The 22497-nt window shown below is 33.5% G+C and overlaps 1 protein-coding gene and 1 long non-coding RNA gene across 2 annotated transcripts in view; one reads left to right on the forward strand and one right to left on the reverse strand.

Annotated features, from left to right (window-relative positions):
• The window catches only part of LOC143574588 (uncharacterized), a 28634-nt gene extending 18274 nt beyond the window's left edge, over positions 1 to 10360 (forward strand). The window contains exon 3 of the long non-coding RNA XR_013142624.1: positions 10297 to 10360. This is a non-coding gene — a long non-coding RNA (uncharacterized LOC143574588). The remainder of the gene's footprint in view (positions 1 to 10296) is intronic.
• Positions 10361 to 17567: 7207 nt separating this feature from the next.
• LOC143574589 (type III polyketide synthase A-like) lies at positions 17568 to 21382 on the reverse strand. The gene is made up of 2 exons (XM_077059177.1): positions 20875 to 21382; positions 17568 to 19367 (listed from the first exon to the last, which is right to left on the reverse strand). Exons 1-2 carry the CDS (start codon positions 21059 to 21061, stop codon positions 18391 to 18393), a joined length of 1164 nt encoding a protein of 387 aa, XP_076915292.1. The 5' UTR covers positions 21062 to 21382; the 3' UTR covers positions 17568 to 18390.
• Positions 21383 to 22497: the final 1115 nt, after the last annotated feature.

The following is a 22497-nucleotide window of genomic DNA, read 5'->3' on the forward strand; positions in this document are numbered from 1 at the left end:
GTTGAATCGGGAAGTATATCCTCCAATGTCAGCACCTTCCATCTTTAACTGCCAGAATTCATATTCGATTTTCTGAAGTTCATTTCGAGGACAGTACTTTTTTAACAACATTTCTTTTAATTCTTCCCAGGTTAGATGGTAAGCAGCATCTTCTCCAAGATTTTGAATTATGGAGTTCCACCACTCGAGTGCCTCATCACGGAATAAACATACTCCGTATTTTATTCGTTTGAGAGGAGTGCAATAACTGATTTTCATTACAGATTCCATCTTCTCGATCCATCGGATAATTTCCAAAGGTCCTTCGGCACCAGTAAATTCTTTCAGTCCACAACCTTGGAAAGTTTTGTATGAGCACCCGCGTACCGTACTACCCGAGGGGTTCTCGTTTAGATTTTTGGTTCTAGGAGTTCCTCCGTTTGAAGTATTATTTTTATTTAGGGGGTTTTGGCGTGCGTTGCGGTTAGCCTCATGTTGTTCGAGTGCCGTATTTACATGTTGATTATTAGTTGAACTAACTCGTCTTGAGAGGAAGGTAATCTGGATGCTTGATTATTAGTTGATCGTCTTGTTTTTGGCACCATGTTCTTTTTATAAAAAGAATATAATTTTGTTAGTTTTGGAAAAATTGATATTTTTCTAAGTTTTAAGGAACTAAATTGCAACATTCATAACACAAACATAAATATAATCATCAAATGTGGGATTTTATAATTGCCAAAATACTACCAAAATTAGGTGTACTTACTTACACCTTAGTTACCCACCATAGTTTCTAGTTTCTACCAAGTTCACCACAACCACACAAAAGCTACATGTTCAAAGTTAAGTTACATAACAAACTACCATACTATCCAAATAAACATACTACTTGTGAGCTATGTCTAGTGAAGGCTCATAAAGTAACCCACACAAGGCTCTATCATGCCATTCTTCATCTCAAGGTTTCCCACCCTGGCCTCTGTCAGCAATCCGTGATTCTTCAAATCATTCACAAACTGGCACAAACGCGTTATGTGTCTGGTCATCGAGGCCTTGCTTATGTTCAATAGCAAGGACGCGGTCCACCATATTGTGAACAATGTTCTCATAGGCTGAGAACTTAGCGAGAAGAATCATTAGCATCTCATGATCAGAGGGTTCCTCGACCACGGGCTCCGGTGCGGGAGGCGGTGGTGGAGGAGGTGGGATCACGGCCAATGGGATAGCTGCAAAAGGGGACGGTGCATCACGGGTGGCCCTGGTTCTCTTTCGGGAGTACACTTTAAACGGTGTGGCTCTCGAAGTAGACCCGGCGTCTCCTGATGCAATCACCGGGCGCCACTCGACCGGTGATAGGGGAATGCTACTGTCACTGGAGTCTGAGTCGGATACGATCACTACTGAGGTCGACATTTGAAAAGAACATATCAATTCAAATTAGTAATAATCAATTATATATATATCTTGTTATCTTTTCGTTTCGAGAGGCGGGAAAGGAGCGCGTGTTTGAACATACGGTTATAGTTTAGAAAACTTTATATTTTCTAATTCTATAACTATTGGCTCTGATACCAACTTCTGTCACACCCCGAAAATCTTAACTTAACACAGTGGAAGTCTTAACTTAAGCCGTTCGGGTTATGACAGATGCCAATAGCCAATAAAAATAGACAATTAATAATAAAAGCATCATCTTTTATTATTGGAAAATATTTTACAAAATCAGAGTTTATTACACGTGCTAATGCACGGTTTACAATACTTCATCTTTTGTTCAAACACCATAAGCTCTCGTTTCCATGCCAACTCAAAATCTTCACTTACCTGAAAAGCATATTAAAATAACGGTCAACACTATGTGTTGGTGAGTTTCCCTTTATATCAAAATATATATATATATATATATATATATATACATATATATATATATATATGAGTTGAAAACACAATTCATTTAACTATCAAATCCGATATCAATTCGTGTTTAATCGTCACTACACCCCTAATTATATCGAAATATTCCGTGTATAATGGTCTACCGCCATTATATCACAAATCCGTGTATAATGATCTACCATCATTATATCACAAAATAATAGCCATTTCATTTCTTAAACAAATTGAGTTGTTGTAAACGAGCAAAGAATACAACATTGCGTATGACTATCATAGTTGATAACCCGATACATACAATAATCAAAATATTCCCACTTTTAACCCAACGCGAATGGAAGTGGGGGGCGTCACCCTAATAGATCTACCAATATTTTTGTGCCCCTTTCTAGGGTTAACTGTTACTTATCCCAACTAAACTCATCTCGCATTGTACACCAATTTGTAAAATAAAATGCCTTTATAAAACATTAACGAAAATAATATAAAATAAAGAATATGCTTTCCCCCCAAAACACAATTAAATATCGTTTTAAAAACAATTCCAGTTAAAAATCGAGGGGGGTTCGATAGAGAAACTCACTGTCTTGTAGCTTTTCCAAAATTCCCGTGTCCTATATTAAAACGCGTTTTGTTAATAAAAACTTGATTTTTAGTTTTATACAAAACTCATTTTAAATTTATCAGTCCTATTCTAATGTACACATAAGCACATAGCACAAAAGCGAATACACATAGTTCGGTTTTCCGTTAGTTATTATTTAATTAATTTAATTAATTAATAAAATATTTTTAAGTTTTAGTTGTTGGAATTTTTACGAAAATATTAATCCTTTTATTTTTCACAAAACTTATCGGTTTTTGTCGGTTTTAAACTTAAGATGCGTTGTTTCAGTTTCTCGTTTAAAATATAACTTATAGGTTATGGAAAATACTATGTTGCATAGATATTAGTCAAGTTTTATAAGTTTACTTGTGAAAATATATTATTTTTATTTTAGTTAATATTTTTTTTAAATAACAACTTTTTAACGTTTTCGTGTCGGTTTTCGCGACACGAACCGTTTATGACTAAGTTTTATCATCTTGTCCTTTTCTCATGTATTAGCTTATGTTATACATGAGTATTTGACCACTTTAGTGGCTGTTTTAAATCAGTCCCTAATAGTTGTGTCGGTTTTGCTTAAAAAGTCGATTTTTCGACCGTTTAAGTTACCGACAAGTCAAATAAATTACACATGTCTATACTAATCATCCAATGAACTAAACACACATATAATAACATATAATTAACCATAAATAGCAGTTTTGACCATGTATGTTCACAAGACACGTTAATCGAGTTATTCGGTTCCTAGTTCGTCTTTTAATTTATCTTAAAAATGTTACTAGTTTAACTTGTTATTTATTTATGTACAATTATGTTTAAATATCCTAAAATTCCAAAATTTTAATTTATTTTATAAGTTTCTAATAATCTAAAATTCCACTTTTAAATTGAAGGTTCTTATTCTCTTTTTAAAAGAATCTAATTTTTGAACATTATCTTTTACAACAAAATCAAGTATGACTCCTTTAGATGTTTCCATACCTTTATAAGTACTTACTTTTATGATATTCTTACCTTTATCAAACCTTAATAAATCTTTCAAATCAAAGGATCATGGATTTTCATAATTTCTCTAAGTGTTGTTTTAACAAGGTTTCTTATATTAGTAACTTTTAATGTTTGTACTTCTAATTAATCTAATTCTTACACTTTTATTAATACAATTCTATGTTTAATTTATTCATTTAAGTTGTTAGGGTTTCATACATCCTAGATAATCTATTCCATGTTATTCTTTTAAATTCTCCATTCAACAAAGTTTCTATTATAAGTAAGTCATTGTTTATTTCAACAATGTTTTTAACTAATCCAAGTTTCAAACTATACATCCTATCTTGTTTGAGTTGTTATTAATCACTTGTTGTTTCCACCTATTACAAGTATTTTCATCACAATCTCATTTTCATCTTTTATTAAAATTAAAGTTTCCTTATTTAGTAGCTCCAACACTTTTCAAGTTTCAACTACTAGATCTAACATGCAACCTATCTTACTTATATTTAATTCATCCCACGACATCTTATAATTCAAAAATCCATACAAAACCTCCTAATTAACTTTATATTAAAAATCCCCAATTTTTACCATTATGAACATATTCATGTTTTACTCATTTCTAGCAACAATCTTTAACAATCTATACCCATACTAACAAGTTAGAGACCAATAATCCATTCCAATCTTTAATCTAATACAAACCCTAGAATCAAGTTATCAAATATTCAAGAAGTATTAATATTCCATATTCAAACTAATAAACAATATAAGATCTTTTAGGATATATGTATGCATGTGTATGGAGTTTTGATCCTCTCATACATACATATACATATACCTACGGCACACACACATATACCCACACTACACACATTGTCAATCTTTCAATCAAACTCAAGTATATCCAATCTTGTATATTCATAATCAACACTCATTAAATCTTAACATGGTACTTACCTGGTTATGGAGATTTTGAAAGATGAAAGATAGTGAATAATAGTGTGTGTTCCCTAGCTTTACTTCTTCCTAATGCTTCCTTGGTAGCTTAATCCTTCCTATTATCTTGATTTAGACCTCCATGTTATTGATTATGTGCATGTGTGTGTCGATTATTGATTTGAATTTGGTTTGGAGTGTTCAAGGGGTGTTTGGGTCGTGAGTTTTAAAAGGAGAGGAAGGAGTAGGGTAGAGTGATGTGTTGGTGGTGTAGAGTGGTGATTTGGTGAGTTAGGGTGATGGGTTGGAGTGTTGGGATGAAGAACATGTGTGCGTTTCTAGAAAGTAATCATTTGGGGTGTACTTGGGAATATGGGATTGAAACACTTGGGTAGGTGATGTGTCCAAGGTGGGGGTGGGGTATGTGAAAGGGTTGGGTTAATAACTAGGTGATTTCCCATTATCCGTTTAACGTATTTCGTGTTTTAAATATCCAAACGAACTCCGTTTTCAATAATTTTTGTCAAACTTTGAACGAAATCAAATTCCTGACAGTATGAACCATAAAAATTATTTTTTTGAAAATAATTCATGAGGGGTCCTTTCCGGGTCCTGTATTGACTCGAGTTCGCTTATTTTCCAATTTTTGTGATTTGAGCCTTCCTAAATTATATTTTTATGTTGTCTCACATGTTTTCATATGTATTTTGAATTTTTTAGATTGTTTAATCAATCTAATGATTTATTTACTTTCTGGCTCGTTACCCGAGGTTTTTGCACGTTTTTCTCGTATCGTGCGCAAATTTGGACTTTCTGTTGACTTTACAAGGCAATGAACCTTAGTAAAGAGAGATTTTATTAATAAAATGATATTAGGATGATTAATCATGATTACATTAGTGAAATTTTTTGCCAAATGTTACACATAACCCCCTTGTATATTTCTTACATTTGTTAAGAGGTCGAGATTTCCAGTAATATGACGAGAACATCCACTATCCATGATCCAGTTTTCACCAGAAATGGTCTTGAATGTAACCTACACACAAATGAAAATGATTAGTTCAAAAAGGCAGCCCAGGCCTCAGTCTTGGGCACCTTTTGGTTTTCTTGAGAAAAGTTAAACTTAGTCGCATTCAATTGTTGTTCAACAACTTGAGAATAAGTTACAAGTTTCTTGGACTTTCGTCTAAGATACGAAGCTTGAACTACATTTGAATTAACATTATTGCATAACGGTTCGGTTGGAATAAACTTTGGTTTAACAAGACTATGAGTTTCATTCACATGAACAACTTTTCGAGAATGTACATTAGAGAACATAATATGAGTATCATTAGCATACGACATAGGTCGTTTCAGAATCTCCTTTACCAAAGGAACTGGTTTGGAATGGTCTTTGATAAAATGATGAAGATTCTGATAGCTCTTTCGCCACAATTTCTTACTACATGACCTTGTTGACCGCAAAGGAAACAGCTTCGCATGTCAACATGATGATGTTGAGAATTAGTCAGAACATGTGACACAGAGGAAGAATAATGACTCACATTTTTGGTCATGCTCTTAGCAAAATCATCAGATAACTTAGATTTCTTCTTCAAATAAAAATCTAAGTTAGAACAGTTTGAAAAACTTTTCAATGTATCTGTTCCGGTTGACTTCACAAATTGAACTTTCTTAGCCTGTTTTAAAACTTGCTTTACTTTAGTCAATGGATCAGATGAAGCCAATGTTTTAGCTTGAGCATACCGACGTTCAAGATCTTGAATCTTGGAAGTTTCATTGTGAAATACACTCTCAATAAGTTCTGGTTTAATGATACTTATTGGAATGTCTTTCTCTGTGAACATCGTGTCTATCCCCTTTAACTTAAATACTCTACCAGTAGATGGCTTGGAAACAAATGGATTTATAAAACGCAACAAATCCTCATCAGAAATTTTTGGTTTTTCTGGTTTCTTGGCCCTTACTGGTTTGACATTGACATGAGCATCTTGTTTCACCTTGGTTGTGTGCGAACCATACACAGTCTCCTCAAATTCATGAGGTTCACAAAGTATGTGATTATAACTTGGAATGTTCTTGTGTATGATTTCAGGTTCGAACACATCCTCAATGATAACTTTGTCAACATTTTCAACAAAGACTTTGTTGCTTTGAACATGAGGTTTCTGAATCGAAGATTGGGTTTAACACTTTCAAGTTTAAATGGTTTTGTCTTTAACCATCACATCCTCTTATTTTCTAGCAAAAGGATTTGGTTTGTAATCATTATGAAAAGATGGTGGAATCTCAGCAAAACCTATTCCTTTCTTCGAATCTTTTTGCTTACTAGATACTTCAATTATTTCATTTAGCAAAAAGGAAGAGTTTCTGAATTTGCCCAATTTATTCTTTAAATCAAGAACCTCATTTTCAAGCTCAGTTATCTTTGATCTATGTTCAAAATTTCTTGAAATTTTTTATCATTGATGGTCATTTTCACCGACAATTCAACCTTAAGATCATGATTACTTATAGTTAAAGCCTCAATTTTCTCTCTTGAATTCATTTGAGAGGTCAAGGATTGCCTATAAGTATCTTTTAATGAAACAATCTCTTTAAGCAAATTATCATTTTGAAGTTTCAAGGCATCTATCTTAGACTTATTGGTCTCACAATCAACACATGATAAGTTAGAAGTAGAATTACTAACCTCATTTTGCTTAGCCATGCAAGCAGACGTGGTTGAATCACTGATCTTTGCCATGCAAGCGAAAGTAGTTGGAAGCTTTTCATTTGAATCATCAGACTCAGACTCAGTATCAACATCAGAAGAAATTTCACTTCCACTTACATCTTGAAAGTACTCAGGAAATCCAAACATTGCAAGATTTGTTTGATTGTTACCACATAATAACCTTTGTGACCAGTCATCTCCATCTACGTTGGATAACATTGCCTGAGATCCAGAAGACGAAGGTTTACCTCCAGAAGACATTCCTGCATCATTACCACTCTTTCCCGATGAGTTTTGATCTTGTTTTCTGGGACCGGTATACTCCTTTTTAGGTTTATCACATTCTTTGGCAAAATGACCAAACTCTTGACAATTGTAGCACTTAACCTTTAATTTATCAAACACCAATTTCTTGTTCAAATATGGAAGATCTTTACCCGTTCTTTGCATCAACTTTTTCACTTTCCTGGCTATCATAGCCATATTCCACTTCAAGTTCATCAGTTCTAAATCATCAAGATCAATTTGATCATAATCTTCATCAGTCAAATCACTTGTGGCAATTTTACTACTAACCAAATTCCCATATGAAGTCATGAAAGCAGATAAGAAAGCAAAATTTTGTTCAGCTTCTCTCATGTTTACATTTGGTTGTGATGAGAATTGATTTGATGATGAAGAACTCCCAGATCTTCCAGATGAACCAATATTTCCAGCTATGTAGAAACAAGAACGTGGATCACTATAGATAGTTGTTGCATTTTTACTTGCAGTTTGTGTGAGAAAAGCAGTGATAGGTGAAATGGTTAAACTTAATGGCATGCTTCCACCATAAAATGCAGGATCATGATTATCTTTCGAAGACTTCTGACATTTAAGATCATATTCTCGAGCCTTGATCTTTTGAAGAAATTCATATGCAGTCAAATCCTCATTACTAAAATAATTATTCTCCTTCAACACCATAAGGAAAGTTGAATAAGAACTTGGCAAAACACTTTTAATAGTATCAATCTAATCAAATTCAGATATCTCCAATCTCATCTTGTCCATCTCGGCTATCAAATGATTAAATCATATAGTCATCTCTTCAATAGTCTCACCCTTTAGTAGGTTAAAGTTTCTATATTGAAACTTGAGCATAACCTTTTTTCTTTCAGCGGTGTTTCCCATACTTCTCATAAGGATATGTTGAAATAAAGAAGCACAAATCTTAATACTTCCTACTTGGTGAAATATGTTTTCAGGTAAATCCATAGTAAGAGTAGAATAAGCTTTTGTCTCAATTTCTAATGCTTTCTTCTCTTCAACCGAGTATTAAGAGATAGCTTTAGGTGTAAAACCAATAGTCTCATCCCCAATCAATGGAACGGTATAAACCTCATCCAAACAGTATGAACAATCAGGGTGAACTGACCCTAGATGAGCACGAAAACGGGGTTCCATTTAACAAAATCGCTAAATTTCATCAAACGTGGACACTTTGAATGTGAACCGATCTCGGTATCCAGTTGTAACATTTATTGCATCAACATGTTTTGAGAAGCTAATGCATACATACCATCCATTTTTGACAAGTTTTGAACTTTAAGGGTTAATTTTGAAAATAAGATAAACGAATTATAAACAGTAGAGGAAACGAACTGTGAACAGTTGTAGCGAACTGTGAACAGTAATCAACTAATCAAATCTTAACGTAGTTAAGATTGATCAGGTACCGAATCAGAATTGAAATTAACGAATTGATCAACGAATAAGTCAACTAACGTATTGGCTAAACGAGTCACTAAGTATTGGCTTAGCGAAACAGACAACGAACTAGCCACAGTTGATAGCGAATCAGGTTGTTACAATGGTTTTCAACAAACTCTGACAACAAATGCCACGTGGCAAAAGTTGTTATAACACAATTTCCAAGGTAAACACAAGTCACACGAATCTGTTTACACGAATCAGCAAGTGTAGCGAATTGGTTAATGTATTAACCAAAATTTATGATGAACTGGCTAAATATAATCAATTTGAATAGGATAGCGAATCAGGTTGAAAACTTAACGAATCAGATTTAAGTCTTCAAATCTTCAAATCTTTAAATGAAGATTTCCATATTTCTGGAAATGAAGAACACAAACCTAGAAACACAAATTTGTAATACAACTTCAAATCTCAACCAAATCGCACAAGTGAATTACTAAAATACTCGTCATTACAACGCGAAACCAAATCAATACTCCTCGTAAACCAATTATCCTTATTCCGAATCCAATTTGAACCAAAACTATCCCCTGTTTCGGCCAAAAACAGATCTAAACCAATTCTCAATCACAATCTAACAATCCTTCCCAATACCTTACCAATACCTTACCAAACCACAAATTAACCAAACTCAATCCATATCTTAATCAAATTCACACCGAAATTGATCAAACTCAAACCGAACACTGAATAATACCAAATTAACAATTAACAGTCCTAAATTAACGAATTAATAACCAAATCAAGAGCAATAGAATCCCCGAAAGCTCTGATACCACTTGTGAACGCCTAAATCAATCTCGGATCTAAGATTACTTAACCGATTATGCGGATCTAGTTCATGATGCTATTAATTATATGTTATATATTAGTATTAGTATTAGTTGTATATATGTGTATGTATAATATTAAGATTGAATACGTTAACGAAGCTTGAGAGTAGATCTGGACAGAGGTTCGATAATATAATTCTCAAAACTTAACTTAATTGCGAACAGTGTTCACAAATAAATAGAAGATGGACCTAGTTCGTTAACATCCCCTAATGAACTAGAGTCCACTTCGTTACATACATTAAATAGAAATATCCTTAACGAATCACCCCCTGATTCGTTAAACATCCTTAACGAATCATGAGGGATAATAACTTAGATCTTAGTTCGCTAAACATCCTTTGCGAACTAGACATTATATTAACGAACTAACTTAAAGTCTCAATAATTTATTACATAAATAAACGACAATTACATAAACGTTAAATACAAAGACTCGAGACGCAAAACCGTGTACTAACAAAAATTTATATTGACAATCACTTAAGATCGTTCCTTTTAGGTTACAAGTGTCTGAGTGAGTGTTCTTAACTACAATTTTGATTGCATTTTATATTTTTGGTTTGTAGGATGATGAAAATGACTTGACGACACTTACTTTGCTGCAAAAAGTAAGATCAATTTGCTTATTGTAATTTTGACTTTTAAATGCTCATATACTTTGTGTTAATGTTGAGTAGTGTTAAACATTACTTTAGACTTTTTTAATATTCATATACTTTTTATTAGGGGTGCTTACGATCCGATTTTAATGGATTTTAGGACCAAACGTGAGCCAATTTTTTTTATCATGAATCGAAACCGAATAGTTGAAAATTAAAAACCGAACCGAACAAAACTGTTACAGTGTGGTTACATGGATTGAAGCATTTTTATTCGTTATAATATTACCCATGTACAGATGAATCTAAAAATCAGTTGGTTTTAGCTTCGAAGGCTTATAAAAAATAGATTCAATCAACTAATAAGGTAATTATTATCTAATGACAATAACATATATTTTAAAATTGAACAATATCTCATAATTAAACAAATTAACTAAATTACCTATACGCCTTATTAAATTTGTAGAAGTTTATACAAAAGTTAGAATTGAAGTTGTAGCTCTGAACTGATGAACTGAGGTGAGGTGGTCTGGGGCGGAATATACCGAAATTGTTGGATCGAACTTTACTGCCATTGATTGGTACGATACACTTTTCTCTTCCTTTTTGCCATCGAAATTTACTAATTAAATGATGTACTTCACTTTTGTGGTTCGATTGGTAAAATACATTGTTGTTGATTTCTGTTGGTTAGGAATTCGATTTGGCGTTCTCTTCCGCCATGGTCATCTCTGAATGCAAACTCACATGCTGCTGTCATTGTCGCAAGTACATCAGATTTGGGTTGGGTCAAAGCTACAATTAATTTACAATGGGATTTGTATTTGAAGTGCAGATCACACAGTTGAAAAATAGAGATAAATTGAATGTGAATGGGTGTGTTTGTTGTCAAGGGTAGTTTGATCAGCATATCATAACAAAATAACAGATCATACTATGCTTTTAATCAAATGGTTAAAGTCTACAGTATAATGTTTGCATATTTTATTTGCTTTTGTTGTAGTTAATTATTTAAACATTGAATAGGTATATGTTAGCTAATTTACAACATTACGGCTCAATTGGATAACGGATAGAATAAAATTTCACAACCTTTTGAGTTGTTTGGTTCAACGCATTAAGGGTAAAATTGGTGTGATAATATTTCCCATATTGAACCGATATCGTTGCATACAAAAAATATTTTTTTAAATACTTTTTCATATTTTATGAAATATTTAAGTAACTTGATTACATTTTAATTTTATTTTTAAAAAGTCGTAGATTATATTTATTAATATGTTTTTAAAAATAATTTTTTTAACCTGTGTGTCACACGGGCATATAAACTAATATATATATATATAGGGATAGGATCATGAGAGAACTCTTTTTTATGGAGAGAACTAGAGAACTAATAATGAAATATTTTTAATTTAATTAAAAAAATATTTTTAAATTTTTTTTTTCTTTCATCATTCTTATATGTTGTTATTTTTCACCACAAAAAATATAAAAATGAAAAAAAATAAAAAAAATTAACGAGTAATGCATGTATGCATTACACCGACTTTTTTTATAATGCATATATGTAATAGTTTGCATTTTGATATTTTAAATAGTGTTGAATATCATATATATAGTTGTTTGTATTGTATATTTGCAATAGTGTTATATTATATACAAAAGTTAAAAAAAATTGATATAGTGCATATGTGCATTAGTGTTGTATTACATATATGCGATAATGTGTTTTGCATACAATTATTTGTGTTGTATTTGCATATATTCAATAGTGTGTATTGGATAATGCAATTGTGTTGTATTATATTCAATAAAACACTGTTGTATATATGCAATAGGCCTTAGTGCACATATGCACTACAGTACTACACCGACAAGTTTTTTTAGGAACAATATCATCTTATAAAAAGAAGGAAAGAAAAAGAAATCACAAAATATTTTTTTAAAAATAGTTAAAAATAATTCTTTACTAGTTCTCTAGTTCTCTCTTTAAAAGGAGTTCTCTCTAGATCCCACCCCTATATATATATCAAGGACTGCGTAAGTCCTCTATGAAGCCTTGCCTTACGAGGCCCGACACTCCACCGACCGAGACCGGAGAAGTGACCACCAAAGGTAACAAGGGGTGTATATTATATATATGTTGCACCACAAGCTTAAGTAACAAAACAAGAATTAAATAATGGTTCTTGATTGATTATTAAGAAACCTTGACGAGATGAAGTTGTGTTCTTTGTTTGGGAGAGAAAAGATGAGAAATGAACAAGGTGGAAATGAAAGAGACGAGCTAGTTTATATAGGGAAAGAGTGGAGGGTTAGTTATAAAGGTTCTTTTATGGTTTTCATGAAAATGTGTATGTTTGAATTGTCAAACAATGCATAATAAAACAAATATAAAATCCAATATTTTATATATTTGAAATGTTCGGGTTACAAACGGGTCGGGTTTACATAATAATACAAATACAAAAGTGACCCGAAATTGACGAATGTCACATTAATTATACACCAATTGAGGAAATTACAAAATCTTATGGAGTTCAAACTAAGAAGATTTATATGAGGTTAAACGTGTTCATGTAACTTTAATTTTTAATTTCATTCTGTTATACGTTAACTTTGTAAATGTTGTAACTTGGCTACGTGTTTTATAAAGCAACAAGGAATTACATTTAACTCTATTGGGACTGTATGTAATTGACATGTCAACTTTCATTTTGTTAAATCTTAATCAAGCCCCCGTATTTGTGTTAAAATTTGGGTTATCCATATTCATGAAGGTTTGATTCAATGATTTCTTCTTATTCGTATTTTATGCTTCTTAGAAATCTTAATTAAAAAATGGGTTATGTAATTTAGATTATATTGTTAGGTACTCGTGTAGTTGAAGCAAAAATTATTTCTAAAACTAATATTGGACATAGAGTTTTGATCCATAGAACATCAACGACTTCAACAAACTACAAAATAGCATTAAAATTTCAAATAACGTAGTTTCCCTAGGTTTCACGATAACCATAACAAAAGCCAAGGTCAATAATTATTTAGGGTTCGTTTGTACTTGAAAGAACCTGTGTTCTCACACGGACATCTATACGTAGCATTATCCAGAGTTACAAGCAGACACGGACTAAAGATTTTGGTTCGTGATAAACAAGGTATATTGATCAATACAACCACAAATGTAGTGTACAAGAGAATTTTAGTTATTTGTAAAATATTTATGTAATGTTTGTTTTGTAATTCGATTGATTTTAATATAAATTGTATTTATATTAACAATATATGATAATTGTGTTGTTTATTGTATTTTGCTTAGTGCTTAAAGATTAAAATTTTCAACAATTCCCGTGTAATACACGGGTCTCAAACTAATATAGATATATACACAAGTCATATGAGTGCTATAAAGAGTGTAACCAGTAAGTTCATAATATCTAGAACTTGTTTGTCATATTCATGTCAAGATCTTAATACCATACCACCGCATGTATGGAGAAATTAGACTATAGAAACCCACATTATATTGGCCTTTACACACACACACACACACATATATATATATATATAATACTCCTTACCCTACACTATCCCCTAGGAGCCATATTTTTGCCTATCCCTTTCGTTGTTAACCCTACGTTACAAGCCGTGTTAGCCTTGGCCTTTTATTTTAACCCGTGTGATGAAACCCGGTATATTAGAGTTGTGTATAATTTGTTGGTTGAGCATAGTACACAATGTACGTATGTCTCGAGTCAGTTATTTGTATATATGTTATCTTGTTTTGTTAAAAAAAAGAAAGAAAAAGAAAAAAAAGAGAAAAATCAGAAAAATTCAAAAAGAGATGTTTGAAGTTAGTAGTGATTGTATACAAGAGTTAGATTGTTAGATCGTTTGTTTGTTATGGTGTTTGAATAAATTGGGTTTTATCCACCATAAGTCATAAAATAAATCATATTCCATACTCGAACCTATGCCACAGCAAAACTCTTAATCCTATTCTTTATCCAGCCGGTGGGTAATGGGTGGAGATATGACCGACTTACAAGCTTATTACAGTGTGTTCATACTCGATATAGAGGGCAGAGAGATACTAGCACACTTTTTTTTGGTCCAGATATTAAACCGAGATGAGCGATATATTTGTGAGGGGTGTGATCATGTGTGCCTTAACCGGAAACAAAGTAATCTTGTTTAGGTGGTTCCATTGTTTTAAATGTATCGTTAAATTTGTTTGATGGGTTGTCAATCTTGACAGTGTAAGCATTGGGAATTGGGTATGACCTTAAACCTTACTAGTAATAACGATGATAACTGATGAACCATCAATTGAGGTGTATGTGTTGCATGGGAGTTTGCTTGAAGGAAAGCAAACGGTAAGTATAGGGATGTGATGGTTGGGTATAAATCATGTATTAATATATGTTATTTTATGGTTCCTATTTAGTTTATTGTTTAAACTACCGTAATTCAAGTGTGTTTTTGTATTTCAGGTTATTGAGCGCTAAAGAAACTAATTGGAAACATTTGTGGACATGCTTTGGAGTCTCGGAAAGATCGGGTTCGACGCACGCGTGATTCTGGAGTAATAATAATAATAATAATAATAATAATAATAATAATAATAATAATATAACGTGATGGCATGATGGCTACAACTGAATTATAATGTGATTCCTAAAGTGAATCTAGGCACCCTCGATGACAGATGTAACAAAGTTCAAAGGCCTACAATTAAATATGTAGTAGCCCATCAGAATGTCACCAAGGCCCGCAATGGAAATCGGAATCAGCCCACAAGAAACATCAATTGGCCTAAAAGAAGCTTAGTCCACGAAAGAGATGAGAGACGTAGTAGGGTTTTGAGAGAAGGAAGATTTTTCTCTACAACACTTTGAATGATTTTTATCATGATGCAGAAGCAAGGCTAACCCCCACGTGACCACTTCAGGTATAGGGTTTTGTGTTAACTTGTTATGATCGGATTCTATGTTCTTGATTGTTTCAAAGCTTGATTGAGTGTCATATTTTATCTTGTTTTGCATTATTGATTGATTGTTTAAGCAGTTTATGTTTTTGTTTATCAATTCTTGCATCAGCTATTCGACTGTATGTAATATCTTACTTTTGGTTATAATAATAAAATAAATTTCGTCTATTTTATAGTGGGTCGTTATCGGTTTAGATAAATAGAATACGAGTTGGACTTGTGTTGGTTAAATGGATATGTGTGATGGACTTGGGTTAGAATGAAAGAAGGAAAGACCATGGGCTTAAGCCCATGATCCGTAAATATATAAACCATAATCACCATTTAATCACTCATTTACACATATTCCATACACCACCAAAATACACACTTAAGATCTCTCTCTAGTTCTCTCCATATCTAGCCGAACCAAGAAAGAGGAATCGATCCCGACCCGATGTAATAATAGTATGATGTTGTATGAGCTTAAACCCGTTAGATATAATCACGAAACGACGAGCCGACACCGTTAAACCATTTAAGTCACGAGATCCGGATGGAATCGGGCATAAACTGAACCTAAGATGAGCTTAGGGATCACCCTAGCTCAGATCTGGATCGAACAAGGTGAAAAACGAGTTAAAACTCGTTTTTCCGGCGAATTCGTGGTTTTCCGGCGGAGGCGCCGGAAAGGCGGCGCTGGAAAAGATAAGAGGTTAAGAGGAATGTCAGAGAATGTTCTGACATTCTCTGACCTAACCCTAATTTGTTAACAGGAAGTTAACGAACTAGGGGTGATTCACCAAATAATTTGTTAAAGAAAGCATAGCGAATTAGCTTCAGTTCGTGTTCAATTCGTTAAGGGAAAAGATAACGAATCACCCTTGATTCGTTATAGTCATTCGTTAAAGGAGATAACGAATTTGAAGGTCCAATTCGTTACATGGACTGATTCGCTACATGAACTGATTCGTCAAAGGACCAGTTCGTTATAAGGTCTAGTTCGTTTAATAACCAGTTCGTTAAGGGGTTCAACTCGCTACATGGACCAGTTAGCTAAGATAAGCCAATTCGTTAAGAGCAATGTAACGAACTAAAAGTTTAACAAAAGGACAGAATGGTCCCTGAACTTAGAAAAAGAATGATTTAATTACGAAGAATCCCTTGAACTTTTAAGTAGCAAATTAATTAATGATTCGAAATGCTAATGGAAAATGTGATAAGACAGTTAATAGAAATAAAACAGCTCGACCCCAGCCAGGGGCTCTGCCCCTTGGACCCTGCTAGGGGCTGCCGCCCCTAAACCCCGCTGCCAGGGGCGTTGCCCCCGGACCCCCGTACGTTGAGGGTTATAATTGGACTAGAAATACGATATGGATAGTGATAGTAATTAATATGCGTAATTATTATACAGTTAGTCGTGTACAGCTAAAGTGGGGAATAACCGTAAACGGTGAACGCAACCCCATTCAGGTGAGTTTCTAGCCCCACTTCCTTGTTATGTTTTCGGGGCTGTGTGCTTACTCGATGTGATAGTTAATACACTTACCTTAAGTGGTAAGTGTATGCGTTGTACGATTTATGTATGTTGATTGATGTATATATATGATATGTGAAAGATGTATGTAAGTTAAGATGTTAGCACATGAACGATCTTCGGATAGTGCATGTACTAATAAGAATGGTACGTAAAGGCAGGTAGGGTACAATGTACTAAACGTAGGGAACTGACCCTAATAATAATGTCGGCGAATGCAGGGAACCGACCCTAACAATGTCGGCGAACGTAGGGAACCGACCCTAATAATAATGTCGGCAAATGCAGGGAACCGACCCTAATTATGTCGGCGAATGTAGGGAACCGACCCTAATAATGTCGGCGTGTAGGGAACCGACCCTAATAATATCGGCGAAGGTTATAGGGCGGAAGGCTCCATAAAATGTATGTGTATGAATGAATGTATGTTACTATGAAAGTAAGAATGAAAGTACGTAAGTATGTAAGTATGTAAGATGATAGGAAGGTATGTACCTTCGGGTGCATATATGAATATGTGAATGTATTGTACGTTGCCCGATTAACTATAACTCACTCAGCGTAGCTGACTTTTAGTATGCACGCAGGCTAATCGACTGAGACAGCTGGCTAACTGTGTTTATGAGTAAATCCAACACCAAATGTAGGGCACCGGTAGTTGGGCCTTACACTGTATCCATCAAAATTTAGAACTATGTTCTGTTTCATTGATCCGATAGCTGTTAGTCATTGAATTATAATTGGTTTCATAATATGAAACTGGTAATCAGGTAGATCGCGTTCAGTTGTGCCAACAATTCAGATAAGGTTTCGTTTGTCATCACAACCAAACTACAAGGTTTAGTAATTACTGCGCAATCAACTTAAATGAATCTGTGACTAGTTTGTTATCACGTTAACTGAACCTGAAGTGAATCACTCGTTTCTTAAATTTTATACAAATCTTTAAACGCCATCGTATTGCATTCAAACATCTTTTTAAATCGCTTGACATCGTTTGTCCGCTTAGTTAAATAGTTTCAAGTCATGAGTCAAACTTGCACTTTTCACTAATTCCCTGCGGAGACGACCTTACTTGCCCATACTAGTTATAGGTATTTAAGTGATTACGAATACTTGTTTTTTATTAGAGCACGAAATCTACATCTGGCCCCACCATTTTCTAGTTAAAGCCTCGTTACCATGTTAACTAGCACCCGAAAATGCCTTGTCCTTAATGCCCCCGCACGGTGTGCGTAGAGCCGGGCCACATCAGTTTTGTCAGCCTAATAGTGGTGGTTGATGTTTAAATATGCCTACGGCCAATGTTAATTTTCATAATTCTAAATCCAACAAGAGAATAAATATTTATTAGATAACATACTCAAACAAAGATTTTGAAAATTAAACTTCAATGCATCATATATTTTCTTGTAATACTTAGGAAGAACAATTGGGAAATTTGACATGAAATATTTGAATCCTACCAAATCATCAACATTCCATCAAATAACACTTTGTATAGTTAATACTTGAATACTAAAAGAGGTTTTTTTTCACTCCATATCTCTTAACTGAGGCTACGGAGAAGAATGCCTTCAAAAGTGATTCCAGGGCCAAAAGCCAAAGCCAGCCCCCACTCTTCTCCATTCTCTTTATTCCTCAACTCATCCCTCATATACTCCATCACATAAAATATAGTGTTACTACTCACATTCCCAAAATCCATTAAAGCCTTCCTACTACAATCCAACTTCTCCCCTCTCAGTTTCAATTTAGTCTCCAATCGGTTCAATATCGCCGGACCACCTGGGTGCACCGCCCAAAACATATCGTTGAAGTCCTCCAAGTTACCAGCTTTCTCCATCAATTTCTTGCAAAACCCTTCAATGTTATCATCAATCTTTTGAGGCAAGTCGCGCCCAAGTTTAAAATTTATTCCCTCTTCCGTTAGCCGACCATCTATAACATTATGAGTCCCCGGGAGGAACTGTTGCGTTGCATAGCTTAATTCCATAAAAGGGGACTCAACTTCGGATATTGGGTCTGCCCCAATAATCGTGGCGGCAGCCCCATCTCCGAAAAGGGCGGCTCCAACTAAGTCATATGGACGGGACTTGTTTGGTGGTCGATATCCTAAAATGGTGGTCTCGGAAGTGGTCAACAATACTCGGCTTCCAGGGTTGTTTTCTGCGATATCTTTCGCAATTCGAAGGCCTGTAACACCACCATAGCATCCCAAGAAGTAGAGCATTACACGATTAACGTCGTTTCTTAGCCCAAGCTCACTAGCAAGATACAGATCACCTCCTGGAAGCCGAATTTCACTTGATGAAACATAGACAACATGAGTGATGTCTTCAGCAGGCCTTCCCCATTGTTTGAAACATGCTAAACTAGCTTCTTTTGCCATCTCGGTTACAGCTTGGTTCGCGATGCTTAGCCTTTGAGATATAGTTGCTGAGCCTTCAGTTGCGAGTTCCGGATATTGGTCAAGGATTTCCTTAGACATCACTGTGTATCTAGTTTTCACTGTAGTTGTTTTACCTAGCATTGAAAAAGCAAAAGAAAGGTAAAAAAGAATTCTTAATATTTCGAGCTCATGACAAGCTACTAAACTAATGAGTAACACTGACAACTAATCACTGACGGAAATTACTAACGAAAATTCTGGTAGAAAACCAAAAGAAAACTTAAAATACTTTTAAACACAGTTTTACATTTCAAAATGTCGTTGGTTTTGTGGGAAAGCATTACTCTCAAACAATCCTTGATGGGTAGTTTGTGTTGGATTAGATTTCTGATATAATTTTTCCGTCAGTGATACTTATTTGTTTAATAATGAAAAAAAAGAGCCGGTGATTGATACGACCGTAATATATTTATTAAGTTTATTAATTATTTAAGTTAATCTAATATTTAGCTTCTTTATTATATTCTAATTCGGTTTTCTTATCGTTTATCTTTACCTATTTTTATTTCTTTGATTTTCCTATAAACTGTAATCTTCTTTTTGAGGAAAGAACTAGAAATACAATCTGAAAATTGTCTCAAGTTCGATTTCTCTAATTCTCTTTAATTTGTACTTGTAGCCTAACCCACTTTACGGGTCTATCAGAGATTGACCATTGATCAAATCAGTCTATATCGGTGAGTTAATGTATTTTACTTTATTTTACCAAATATGGTATAAACATAGTGTCCATGCTAGCTCAACATTTTCAGTGAACTATAAACCATATTCTGAAATCGGGCTTTTTCCTTAAAAAACTTATTACTTATTAGTGAACTAAATCAGATTCTACATTGTACACGTGGTGGTAATATAACTCTTAATTTCTGTATACAGGCTTTTCAAAGGGATACAATACATATATTAGGTGTCAAGACTAAGTTTTGGTGAAAAGAAAACTATTTCAAGTATATTGATTCTTTGCTTTACTTGTTAAAACCTGGAAATTAAACAAATTTGAAACAAGAAATCTGAGGCCCCTTACGGTCATATTATTATTTTAATTTTCAAAAGAGCCACGGGTGATAGTGTTTAAATATGTATTTCTTTTTGGTGTATCAATATTTGGAATTAATATATAGTTTACATAATATGCTTTTATTATTTTCAGTACCCTTTCCAAAAAAAATACCCCCCTGTCCCATTATAAGTGTCCTGTTTTGACTTTTCAAGTCATTTTTTTTGCAACTTTGACTGTAAATTTTTTTGTTCGTGTCATATAATACTTGATGGAAATTATATCAATGTAAAATACATTTAAAACTCAATCCATTCATATATTTTACATCAAGTATTATATAACACAAACAAAAATATTGCCGGTCAAAGTTAAATAAGAAGGACTTGAAAAATCAAAGTAGGACACTTATAATAGGACGGGGGGAGTAATAAAAAAATGGACAGGTAAATAAAGTTGGGGAACAGTATGAACATTTGTGTTAACTGTCACTTATATGATGCTTATAAATCTGAGAAAGACATTAATGCTAAAAATAGCATCATAAGTTAATTGCATGTAACTAATAGAATAAGCATACTTACACAAACGTTCCAGTTTCTCTTTCATGGCAGAATCCATGCAGTTGGTGTCACGGAAGTAGCCTTCAACCAAGCAATCCTGCGGAACGACTTGGCTGGGGAAGGCCTTGCCGATTGCTAGCACGGTGGCTTTTCCTGGAGTAGGAAGACGTGTAATTGTCGACACATTGTTGCCATTCATCTTTGACATTGTCAGGTTGGAGTTGGAAGACTGGTGAAGAGAGGTTGATGGGGTTGGGTGTTTATATATGGAATGAATTTGATGGTTCTTGGAGAATGTTTGGTTTGGAGAAGAAATAGCATGAATAGGTTTTAAAATCGTTCAATAAATACTTCTTGGATTTCATTTGGCTTATTGGTACGTTGGAAGTATCGTGGGATAAGTAATTCATTAACCATTTGTTATATCAAATATCTTTTTTTCAGTGGGAGACCTAAATTTAACTTACCAATTGTATATAATAGATCCGAAAGATCGTGAAAATGAGCATATATTCTTCCCATTTGCCAATTATTTAATGTGTTTAAAGGTTATGTAGTCATTTTCTCCTACTAAGAGTATTCACGTAATATTTTCAAATTCAAAATTAAACTAAAAATATTATATTTTTTCTCTCATTCTCAATTAAATAATATTTTTATATTTTTACGTTTATAATTTTTTCTCTTCTTTACTCACAACCACTTTAAAAATATATTAAAAAATTTACAGGATGCTACATGAATTATTCAAATATACCTAAAAATCACTATGTTTGTCTCTCCTCCACTCACAACACCATAAACTACGTACTCTTTATATTATTAAAACCTCAATCATTAAATTTGATGGACGGATCACTTTTCTTCTTCTATCATCAATCAAAAATTACACTAAAATAAACTGCATTTTTCATTTTTCTTTTTAATTAAATAATCTTTTTTTATACATTTATTATTACATTTTCTCTCTACTACACACAACCACTCTAAAAAAATATTAAAAAAATTATATAATACTACACAAATATACAGAAAAATCACAATATTTTCTGATTAATTCACTCACAATATCTTAAATCAGTCCCTGCATTATAAAAGCTCTACTAATATAATATGATGAATGGGTTAGAGAATGCTCTAACTGGGTTTTTGGTACCCAAATAAGGTTTTTGATTAATGATCAGCTGATCGCTAAAATAGAGATACAAAATAGAGTCAGAAAAGAAACCATGATATTGGGGCCTAAATACAAGGTAAGTATATCAAGAATATATTTAGAATCATATATTCCCTCTTAAGTTGGAATGTGTAGGTTACGAACACCAAACTTCACATGTAACTTCGGGTGCAATGATCCGAGATGTTTAAGAGCATATATCCACAATATGAGATTTCGAGTCAACATGGATCGGTTTTATTAACCACAGTTGCATATAAATAACTATCTATAAAATTTGTAAAAATTACATTTTATTTAGTAAAAAAACTCATTTTTAACAAGTTTTCCAACATAAGGTATATGTATCTATGCCTTTATTTACAAGATGTATCAGTCACTAGGCTACGATTAAGTTTGCGCATCATGCATTCAGTATGACACTAGTTACACTTCCTAGGTTAATATGTATTTAAGCTTATTATGAC

The sequence above is a fragment of the Bidens hawaiensis genome, unplaced genomic scaffold, assembly GCF_021521415.1.
Source record: "Bidens hawaiensis isolate Kalapana, Puna unplaced genomic scaffold, B.hawaiensis_p1.1 tig00027060_1, whole genome shotgun sequence".
Lineage (NCBI taxonomy): Eukaryota > Viridiplantae > Streptophyta > Magnoliopsida > Asterales > Asteraceae > Bidens > Bidens hawaiensis.